Source organism: Typopeltis vanoorti, chromosome 5, assembly GCF_054136105.1.
Source record: "Typopeltis vanoorti isolate ZY-2024b chromosome 5, IOZ_Tvanoo_1.0, whole genome shotgun sequence".
Classification (NCBI taxonomy): domain Eukaryota; kingdom Metazoa; phylum Arthropoda; class Arachnida; order Uropygi; family Thelyphonidae; genus Typopeltis; species Typopeltis vanoorti.
Genome location: NC_143553.1, coordinates 16,820,077 through 16,832,419, shown reverse-complemented (window position 1 = coordinate 16,832,419; position 12,343 = coordinate 16,820,077). Strand labels below are relative to the sequence as shown.

At 36.7% G+C, this 12,343-nt stretch overlaps 1 protein-coding gene across 4 annotated transcripts in view; it reads left to right on the top strand.

The window, feature by feature from the left end:
* Positions 1-12,343, top strand: part of Spf45 (splicing factor 45) — a 362,347-nt gene that overhangs the window by 90,646 nt on the left and 259,358 nt on the right. For all 4 annotated transcript variants that reach the window (XM_090392270.1, XM_090392272.1, XM_090392269.1 and 1 more), the window contains one exon: positions 4,182-4,255. In XM_090392270.1, coding sequence (XP_090248396.1) covers positions 4,182-4,255 — 74 coding nt within the window. The remainder of the gene's footprint in view (positions 1-4,181; positions 4,256-12,343) is intronic.

The window sequence follows — 12,343 nt, the reverse complement described above, 5'->3', positions numbered from 1 at the left end:
CTAGAGAGTCATTTTGCTTGTTATCTTAGAATTTATGCCGATAAGAAAAAAACTAAAACTGTTCAAACGACTCTTGATAACTTCTTTTGATAAAAAAAATTGTAGTAAATAATGTAGGTACAAGCATTTAAACATTTACTTTGCATTCATTTTTTATCTTTCCTAAATGAGTACCGTATAAAAAGAATTATTAATACAGTAATCGATCATGGACGAATTGTAATTTTTACCATTGATTATTAGATTTGATTAACGCGATTTTGATATACGCGGTAACATTGGGGGATTAATTAACCATGTTAATCGAGGGATACCTGTATGTGTGTATATATATATATATTAAAAAATATTTGCATAAATCTTACTAGAAACACTCACTAGGTAAATTCTGTAATTCTCAAATTCAGTTTTATTTCCATTATAAATGGATACTATAGAGCGCTCTGCTTCAGTCATCTGAAGTTTTATCCTCTGACCAAAACTTTTATACCTCCATATTTGAGCATTTCTAATTGATTGTCATCTATTTCAGCTGTCTTTCTACATTTTAGGCCTTTTTTTTATGGTCTTTTCTGCTTCATGTATTGATATGTCATGTTGGAGGCTTAATAGATTGTATATAGCACTCAGAAAGGATTAAAAACAGAATTTAATTCTTCCTATATTTTGTCTCGGCCAATGAGACATCTTCAGGGATTACAAAAAAAATAATGTAACATAAAAACAAATAACAAACAATACTAAGCCCAACCACGTGGGAGACACTAAAGTCCTATTGTTACATCCTGAATGAAGAACTTTATTAAAGAAACAATTCATTCAGGATTTAACAAGTCAAAAAAATCAGCCGAGAGAAAAAACTTGTACTTGAGCAGAAGAAATAAAGTACTAACTGTAAATAGAAATAGAATTACCTCCTTTTAGTAGAATTGTAATGCCATGTAAAGAACTTTGAGTATAAATTAATATTATATGAATGCATCATGTATACAATGAATGGGTAAATTAGATGTAAACAATAGTCCAAAGGTCATGTGCGGGCCTGAGGCATTGGCAATCTTGAAAAGCAACGTACATTTGTTTCCCGGAAGGTGCTGCCAGAGATCTTGCGATGTGCCGAAATTCCCGTGGGCGAAAAAAGATCACAGAAAGAAGAGGGCGCTATCGCAGCGAGCAGGGTGCTAAATAAGGGGGAAGTGAAGGGAGAATAAAAAGAGTTTGCACCCCTTTCTCAAGGCCTTTTTTCGCCTATTTTGCTGGATGATGATTTGACTTCTCCCGTGGACCGGAAGTTCCTGATGGCGTTTGTTGGCGATAGTACGATATGGGACGGTGCGCCTTTCCCTTCGATGTCGGAATTTCTGCGGGAACAAAAGCGTGAGATGTTGGCATATGCTTTCTTCGCTCCTTTGCTGAAAGTTCCGACGGAATAATATCGCGGACGTATACCAGAACCGGTAGCAGAAACGACGATGGCCCGAAACAGATTGAGAATAGACGAGGGGAAAATGCCAGGTGCAGAGCATAGCTTAATCTGATGACCATAGTGACCCACCACGTGGACGCAGGCTTATGGACGTATTGAGAGGTAATTCAAACGAAGAAGGACAGTTCAGACGGACCTGGAGATCCTGCCCTAAGAAATGGTAAAAGGAGGGAGCTCATCTTTAGTAGAGCGGATGAGGGTAGCAAGTTTGCAGTGGGGCTTAAATGCTGTGTGCAGGTTGTATTTTTTTAAAATCTTGACTATTTTTTCAGATGTGCCACAGATGTAGGGTATAGTGACGGCATTTCTAAACTCTTTTGGAAGAGAAGACTGGGGAATGGGGGAGCTGATTATTTTTCTAATGCTGTGATCACTGTAGCCATTGGAGAGGAAAGTGTTGTGTATGTGGTCAAACTCAGTTGTAAGGGCAGTTCCACTGGAACAAAGATTGTGGGCTCTCTTGGTAAGAGTTTTAATAATGCCATATTGTTGAGCAGGGTGGTGGTGGGAGCGTTTGTGGATGTATCTGCCTGTGTGCGTGGGTTTTCTATATACCGTGAAGGAAAGTATACTGTTGGGGAGGCGTGTAACTAAGGTGTCTAGGAAGGGTAAGCAATTGTTCTTTTCCTTTTCCATCGTGAACTGGATTCTGGATGTAGGCTGTTGAGGTGACCGAGGAAGGCTTCTAATGTGTCTGGGCCATGAGACCAAATAGAGAACACATCATCTACATATCTTATTGAGTGTTTTGTTCCAAACCATATCGCCAACTGATACTGTTGGTGATATGGTTTGGAAAGTTGCGGATACCACGTTCTTATCTGAATCATTATTTCTAAGGTCAGTATTTTCTTAAGAGATATGGCGAGATTATGGCCACGTGCCAGTGTGTTGAGTGCGTCAGACTTCAAAGTAACGGAAGAAAGGTTGATTATAGTGTTGAACGGTTGTCGAGGTTCGGAGGCAGAGTCTTTTTTCAAGTTTTCAAATTTTTTGATGTGCCGACTTCGTATCTTTTCAAATTCTTTTGCTGCCGAAACTTTCACTCCAACATACTGACATAATGGTCAGTTTTGATGTCTCTTCCCTATTCACAAATGTTCCACTCAAGTGAACCTTAAATTTCCTCCCAATATCTCAGCCCTATTTCAGTTCACAATGAACTCAGGCTATTTCGTTTGGCAAGGAAAATTCTACAAACAGATAGAGGGGACAGCCATGGGTTCACCACTCAACCCACCCCGCCAACTTCTTTATGGAGACTTTTGAAGAGAAAGCCTTAAACTTAGCCCCACAAAAACCCACTGTTTGGCTTTGCTACGTTGATGATGTGTTTGCTATTTGGCCATATGGCTCAGATACACTCCACTCCTTCTTAACACACTTAAATAACCAACACCCCAGAATCCAGTTCATCTTGAAAATAGAGGAAAACAACAGTCTCCCTTTCTTAGACAATAATCACTCGCCAGCCTGATGGATCCTTGGTTTTCTCTGTTTACAGAAAAACCCACCCATACAGGCAGATACATTCACCAGCAGCCCCTCCCACAACAATATGGGGTATAAAAAACACTATATAACAGGGCAAAATTAATCTGTTCAGATGACAATGCCTTAAACACTGAACTAAACCACATCCTTAACACTTTCTTAGCCAATGGCTACAACCCCCAAAAATATTAAAACCAGTTAAACCCCCCCCCCATTTCATAACAAAGATTACACTAAATCCATCACCATTCCCTATATCTGGGGAACCTCTGAAAAGTTAACCAAAATCTTAAAAAAATATGACCTGATTTGTTACAAACCATATAAAAAATTGGCATCCCTTATCTGCTCCACCAAAGACCAACCACTTCCCCTAGACCTACCTGGGGTATACCAGGTCTCTTGGAGTTGTAAACTGTCCTACTTTGGCCAAACAGGCAGGACAGCAAATGTCAGGATTTCGGAACACAAAGACTACATCCAGTTTCACCAGTACAGCCACTCTGGGTTTGCAGACCATGCTCTGGATACCCGCCACAGAATATGTTGAAGAAAGCCACGTTAATACTCCAAAGCAAATTTAAATATGAAAGATTGTTCATGGAATCAGCCTCGGCTCTAAAAACAACTTTCCAAACCTCAACAAATTTGGGTGCATGAGCTGCCTCCATTTTGGGTAGCTTGCATCTTGAGAACTTCAGCCCAACAGTGAAGACAACCCAATATAGCCCATAGGAGGCACCTTTAGGACTCTAGGAAGAATAGTAGTTTTTCTCTCTTTTGCTTAATTTATTTTTTGTAGTGCCTTCATGCACGTGTCATTGTTGTATGTTCCCATGAAGATGGCAATGAGACATTGCCAAAATATAGGTGGTATTTATTAAAGTGTCTTTTAATTAATATTCCAGTATACGTTGTAAATTCCTTAAATTTAATAGTCAGAAGAAATAAATAAATAAATCTATGATTAGAATGAAAGTTGGCAGCACTTAAACTAGGTATGTATGTATGTGCAGAATTAGATGTATTATCAGTGTTTTAATATTACAAATGAAAGTTCTCTTTAATAACCATTTTATTTCAACTTCTTTTGTTGTTATATCTTCAAAAATTAATTAATTGGATTCTGTAAGTTCATTAAAAAAAAAAAAAAAAAACATACATCATTGTATAAGAATTTTTAAACTTTTTTTTTTTTTAGTGGGATGGTCCTCAGGTATTAAATTACTTCAGTCTCAGTTGCAGTTAAAGAAAGCTGCTCTTACCCAAGCTAAGGTAAGGGACTTGATTTTCTTAATAGATTATTTAAATCTGCTATTAGTTGCTATACATACGAGGGTGGTCTGAAAAGTTCTTGGCCCTAACAATGAAAAAATGAATTTATAATTTTAAAATTAATTTTATTTTTCAACATAATTTCCCTTAAGACTAATACATTTATTCCAACAATGCTCCTGGGAGATTATCCCATCCCTGTAGTGGTTCTCAGTAAGACCTGCAAAATATCTCTCTACAGCTGCAATCACTTCTTGATTCGAAGAAAAATGCTCACCAGCAAGGAAGAGTTTTAGTTTTGGAAAGAGATAGAAGTCAGAGGGAGCCAAATCTGGGGAATAGGGTGGATGTTCCAACAATTCATAGTGCAGATCTCTTAATTTTCCCATTGCTGAAACACGTTTGTGGACAGGTGCATTTTCCTGATGAAAGATGATTTTATTCTTCTGCAAACCGTATCTTTTCTCACCAATTTTTTCGTCTAGTTTAGACGAAAAAATTGGTGAGATCAGAATTATATTCCCGGTTATTGTTTTACCCTATTCAAGATAATTAATGAACAAAATACCTTCCAAAACACCAATGCCATGACCTTTCCTGCTGATGGAACCAATATTGTCTTCTTTGGCGCTGAACAACCGGCTTCTGTCCACTGTTTCGACTGCTGTTTGGATTCTGGTGTGTAGTGTTGAATCCATGTCTCATCCATGGTAGTAAATCGACGCAGAAAATCAGTTTTATTCTTGTTCACAAGCACTGTTCAGATATTTTCATGTGAGTGCGTGTTTGAACTGCTGTTTGCAAGTGTGACACCCATCTTGTGCAAAGCTTTTTCATTTGCAATTCTTCATGCAAAATATATCCTTCACATTCTTCGTCGTCATCATCAAATTCCTGCCATGTACCCTCAAGAGGTGTACAGGATATGATAGTACTACATGGAAAAAATTACATCATTACTAACTTACTATCTACAATTTTTCTGCAAATCAGTCTGTTACTTGTCAAGACTCCAACATTATCACATCTTATATTTCTATCATTTAAGGCACTTTGTACCGTATCAATCCACCTATATCTTGGTCTTCCTCTGGGCCGTTTTGCTGCCAACCTGGTAGAAAACACTTGTTTTGCTAATCTTTCCTCGCCCATTCTGTTTAAGTGACCATACCACCTGAGATTAGCTCTGCTAACACATTCCTGGATGCTGACAATGTCAAGTTCTTTCCTAATATCCTCGTTTTTAATATGATATTGCCATTGCTTCTGTTCCACGCCTATAATCTTTCTCAGGACTCTCATATCTGTGGTCTCTAGTCTTTGGTCAAGTGTTTTATTTCTGACCCAGCTCTCAGATCCATAAGTTAAAACTGGTTTGAACACTGTCTTGTATACAGCTAATTTAGTGTTCCGACTAATTTCTCTCTTATTCCATATGAATTTATTCAATTGACTTCCCACCATACCAGCTTCTGATTCTGTTGTCTATTTCCATATTTAATTTACCATCTTCAGTAAAAATCGTGCCTAAGTAGCTGAAATGTTTTACTTGTTCCACAGGTTCTCCATTCACAACACAGTTGACATTTTCAATGATTCTGCCTATTTTCATTGTCTTTGTCTTTTTATTGCTGACCTTCATACTATATCTATTACAACAGCTATTCAATTTAGTCATTGAATCTTGCAGACTTGTAGCGGATTTATTTAGAAGTATAACATCATCTGCGTAAAGCAAAGAGCTGACATTAACAACTCCAATTTTGATATCATGCTTAATACCACTTTCCTTCATAATGTGATTGATATGGATAATGAATAACAGAGGGGATAATGTACATCCTTGTCTCACACCAGATTTAACATTAAACCATCTTCCTGTACTTCCTTCAATTCTAACTGCTGACTTACAACTCAAATAAAGACTAAGTATTGCTTGATATAATGCTCCATTGACACCATATAACTGCAGCGTATTGAATAGCTTCTCTCTTGGCACCTTGTCATATGCCTTTTCCAAATCAACAAAACTTAAATACAGATCTTTGTTATGTTCCCATGCTTTCTTGACTATTTGTCGTAAAGTGAAGATCTGATCCTGACAGCCTCTATTTGACCTGAATCCAGCTTATTCTTCACCCAGCTTTTCTTCCACAATTCTTCCCAATCGTTTCTCAAGTATACTTGCATAGATCTTGCCAGGTAGGGAAATACCTCTGTAATTCTCACATTCAGTTTTATTTCCCTTTTTATATATGGGTACTATGAGAGCTCTACTCCAATCATCTGGAATTCGTCCCTCTGTCCAGGCTTTCTGAACTATGCACTGCAGCCACTGTAAGACTCTTATACCACCATACTTGAGCATTTCTGGTCGAATATCATCTACTCCTGCTGCCTTTCCAAATTTCAAGCCTTTGATGGCTTTTTCTACCTCAAGTATGGATATGTATTCCTGACTGCATGCCTGGTCAGTGTTTTTTACCCCTGTGCTGTCATCACTGCTTGTTTCATTTAGCAGTTTTTCAAAGTAATTACTCCATACCTCAAGGATATCTTTTTCTCCCGTTTTCATGTCACCTTTATCATCTCTAACTCCTTTTACAGTACTCTTTCCTCCATTTCTAAGCTTCTTCAACAACCTCCAGAATATTTTGCCACCTTCTTGATATTTATTTTCTATATTCTTGCCAAAGTCCTCCCATGATTTTTGTTTAGCTAGTTTTACACAGTGTTTAGCATTCTTGCATTTGTCTCTATATTCTCTAAGAGCACAAGCTGACTTATTTGACAGGAACTTTTGATATGCTTTCTTCTTTTCCTTCACTGCCTCTTTAACTTCCTGTGTCCACCAGGGAGTTCTGATTTTTTTATCCTTGCAGACAGCAAGGATAAAAAACACCTCACCACATGCCTCTCTGGCAGAATCAATCAATGTTCTCTTCAGAGTTTGCCACTGAATTTCCAAGGTTTGATTCCTGTTCTCAAACTCTTTCATTTTTTCTTCAATAATCTTTGTGTATTTTAGTCTACAGTTCACATCTGAGAGCTGCTCAACTTTTATTCGCTTTAAAACTTTCTTACATGTTATTCTTTTCAATATGAAATTCAGTTTTATCCTGCTCAAGACTAAATAGTGATCACTTCCAATTTCAAATCCTCTGTACACTCTGGTGTCCTGTACTAGGGAGTAAACATCACTATCAACAATAACATAGTCAATGAGACTTTTCTTATTCCTAGCCTCTTCTCTCCATGTGAATTTGAATTTTTTTTTTTTTTGAATATTTTTTTTTTTGTGAATTTGTGCACATTTTTTTCTTTATATTTTATGTTTATGTTTATATTCTCAACAATTCACTCACTTTGACTTGCCTGTCATCCAATACCATATCGTGCACTTGATAAATGATTTCTGGGGTTGTTACGTTTTTTGAAGTTCACTTTTCGATATTCTTCATGTGGATCATCTTCATGGTTGCTACGGCCACGTTTAAACATGGTAGCCCATTTCTTAATTGTTGAAAACGAAGGAGAGCAGTGCCTATAAACTTGTATGCACTTCGAATGGAAATCTTTTGGCGTTAAAGCTACATTTACAAAGAATTTTATAACTGCGCGATACTCAATTTTATCCATTTCAAGGGACACAGACAACACTTTTGCTTAAGACAGTTGTATAAAACAAACTACTTGATAGAATGACTAGCAATTTCATATGGATGCTTATGACAGATGTATCAATTTGAAAAAAAAATCATCTTGCCGATAGTGTTGCCATCTATGATCGAGAATTTTCAGACCACCCTTGTATATTTAATCAGTGGTGTCACGTGCCCGTTTAGGTTAGGTGTGATGTCGTGTGGCTTACACAATTTGTGCTAAACAAGTTCATGTCAGTTTGACTGTATGATTGCATTTTTATTGATATCTGAAACTTTTAAGTGTCATAGCACATCAGCATTCATCTTAATTGGTCCAGTGCAATTAATTGTAGGATAACTTTGAATACTTTAATTTATCAATTAATATAATTTTAAGTATGGAAAGCATAAAGGCCAAATGAACAACATCTATGCTTTATATGCCCTGTTTATTTGAGATGCAGAATGGGTTTATGCTTTGTGGTCTGATAAGATTATCATTGGCATAGATAATTTAATTTTGATATGATTTTTAAATACAGCTAAATGATACTCACAGAAATCAGAAAAAGTAATCACTTGAGAAATTATTATTTTTCCAGATTGATTTAATTATTTATACACAAGTTCCGACCTTCTTCAGCTATAGTCATTTACCGCAAAAGCTCTGGCAGAAAATGGGACATTCAGTTTATCATCAACACTGTTTCCCATTGTAAATATGGACAAAAAAGTTATAAATTATTTATTGAAATTATAAATATATATTAAAAACTTGGCTGCATCGGTGTTCAGTTCACACCTCATGCACGTAAAACAGATAAATCTCAGAAAACAAAAACAGCAACTCATGGCAAATTATAATGTTCAATCGGATTACTTCACACAATAACCAATCACAGGTACTAATGACTCTTGTCTCAGCATACACCCTCCCTCGCCTTCTGGGTCATTCAAAATCACTGGAACACTAAGAATTTGACACACTTCGCCATCTGTATGTCTGTTTAAAGAACTCAAAGGTGTCTTTATTTGTGACTGCATATCCAGGCTAGTAACACTAATATGATGCAATTTTTGCACGTTGAAAAGTGTCTTCTTCATCAAGCATTACTATATTAGGAATTGCACAAAGCCAGGAAACAATTAGCAGAGTCTTTAACAAGAATAAATGCAAAAATATAATATCACTGATATTGCTATTCCGTGGATATGAACTGCACACCTAAACACCTGGAATATTCGGCCCTGATATATATATATATATATATACACACACACAGTCATCCCTCGACTTACATCTGGGTTCCGTTCCATCTGGCAGGACGTAAGTCGATACATTAAATCAATAGAGTTATAGGAGTTAGGGACTTAACTGTAATAAGTATACTGTTGTTTTAATTTTTTTAAACCTTATAAAACTGTGTGTTACTGCCACTGAAATAGGAGAATAATCACCAAATCTCCCCCACAATCACGTCTTCATTACTTTCCCTATGTGAAGGTGGCTTCGGCTCTTCTGGTGTAACCTTTTTTTGATGAAAGTGCCCAATGTACTTTGCTTATTCCTCTTCTTCTTTTCATCATACATTTGTTTATTGCAAGAAAATGCATCATGTACTTTCATTTCTATTAATAAGTAGCATTCAACACTTTGGTCTATGTCTTCAGCCATTTTGAGAACATCACTAACTGCAAAGAACATTTCTGCAAGACTCTTCAGTGTAAATTGTTTAACACTCTCTTCTTGTTTCTCTTTTCTTTTCTCGTCCTTCCTCTTCTGAAACATGTTCTTCCTCCAGTTGACCAATTCTTCGTTGGTCAGCTCTTTAAGGTCACTTTCCATGAGTTGAACTATGTCGCCATCATTCACTTCGAGATTCAGATTGTTTGCTAGGCCCACTATTTCTTTACCCAATTTACAAAGGTCTTCATTTTTTTTTCAAAACTTCCAAAATTGAGCACAAACCTTTAATGTCCTTTTCCATATGCCACTCATATATTGAGAGGTCACTTCGTCCAAAACCACAACAATATTTTTAATAGCATTATAAGTATTAAATGCTTTCCAGAATTGCATGAGTCTGTTCATTTCCTTCTGTGGCAGAAATGGCTTGTGAAAAAGTTCTCTGTAGATAGTAAGCCTTAAACATTGCAAGAACTCCCAAATCCATCATTTGGATCAGTAAAGTAATGTTTGGAGGGAGAAACATAACCTTGACTACATAACTACAATGAATAAAATTTTAAATTCTACATTTTGTTTCACACAATAGCTTTCCATTTCACTTGCATAACAATTGATTAAGGTATCTGCAAACAGTTTTTTGAGTCATCCTTGACTTCATTCATGAGTTCTAATGAATGGAAGAGTATTCTTCCTAATGTTTTTGAAGGCTTGTGGATTCTCACTGTCCTATATCACAAATGGTTTGTTTATATCCATCCACATTACCCCCCCCCCCCTCGATAGAATCATACTATGGTCTTTAAGAGCTAGGCATAGATTTTAACTTTTTGTGGATGTCCATTCGGACATTTTTTTCCGACACAATGAGGTGTCATCCTTATTAAATATTTGCTGTGGTAAATAATCTTCCTCCATAATAATTTTATCCAATTTCTCCACTAACCCCATGTCAGCCTTCTCATTGGCACTTGTAGATTCACCATACATTTTCGCATTATGTAGCAAAACGCTGCTTAAATCTCATGAATCAACCAGAAGAAGCGTTGAATTCATAGTTCCTTAATTGGGTCCTTCTTTCATCTTCAACATGTTGAAGAGACTTAGTGCCTTAGCAGTTATGGTCATTAGTGCTAAGGGTATATGCGCATTTGGCTCAGGTTCTTTATCCATGAAGCAAGTAGCTTTTCCATATCACCGATAGGATTTTTTGTTCCTTCGTCACTATCATTAAATATTTCATGACATTTTGTGCAACATTGCCCCTACATGCCCAATCAAAAAACCCAGTGAAGAATCACAGAAAAAGAGGCAAGCAATTGACCTTGAAACGACGTTGCAGGGTATAAAGCAACATGAAGCTGGTAAGCATGTCAATGTAATCGCACATGACTTCAGATGGTCTCATTCTACAGTGACAACCATTTTGAAACATACGGATAAAATCGTAGACACTGTGAAAGGATCTGCTTCCATTAACTACGATTTTATCCGTATGTTTCAAAATGGTTGTCACTGTAGAATGAGACCATCTGAAGTCATGTGCGATTACATTGACATGCTTACCAGCTTCATGTTGTTGATTGGGCATGTAGGGGCAATGTTGCACAAAATGTCATGAAATATTTAATGATAAATACACAAATAACCTATTTCTCAAACATAAAATCAACATAGGAACTGTTGAGGACATGTGCAGCCTTCTGCTGAATACGTTCCCACTGTGCCTGATGATTGTTGCTAAGTAGAAATTTGTTTTACTTTACGCTCGCTTGCTTCTTGTTCGAAAGTATAGTCGAAAATGTTATTTATTCGCTTATGGGATCACAGACGTAAGTCGAGGGATGAATGTATATATATATATATATATGTTGATCCTATACACAAGAGGTCAAGGACCTATGAGTAGCTGAGAAGCTAGATAGAAGTTTATTGAATTTTTTTTTTTTTTTTTTTTTTTTTTTTTTTTTTTTTTTTTTTTTTTGAAGAGTTGCAAATTGTAGTTGTTTAGAAATACTTCTTTTTGTAAATTTTTCCAGAGGATGGAGGTAGATGAAGTAAAAGAAGAAGAAGAAAAGCAGGTTCAGTATGTTTGCAGTTACACAGTAAAGGGGTGCTGGACTGCTGATCTTGTATTAACAGGTACAACTGAAAGTGGAGGAATGGTGGTTCCCAATTCAGTGGAGCAATGCCCATTGAAGTATCTGTAGAATAGACAGAGCTGAAACACTGTGTCTTTGAGATAGAGGTTGAAGTGAATCTGTAAGAGAAGGGGGGTCATCTATGAGCTGAATAGCTCTCCTCTGGATAGCATCAAGAATTTTCAGAGTTTTAGGTGCTCCAACCCAAACATGTGAGCAGTATTCTAAGCATGGGCAGATTTCATCATCATCATCATCATCAAATTCCTGCCATGTACCCTCAAGGGGTGTACAGGATATGATAGTACTACATGAAAAAAATTACATCATTATTAATTTCCTATCTACAATTTTCCTCCAAATCAGTCTGTTACTTGTCAAGACTCCAACATTATCAGATCTTATATTTCTATTGTCCAAAGCACTTTGTACCGTATCAATCCACCTATATCTTGGTCTTCCTATGGGTCGTTTTGCTGCCAACCTGGCAGAGAACACTTGTTATGCTAATCTTTTCTCACCCATTCTGTTTAAGTGACCATACCACCTTAGATTAGCTCTGCTAACGCATTCCTGGATGCTGACAATGTCAAGTTCTTTCCTAATATCCTCGTTT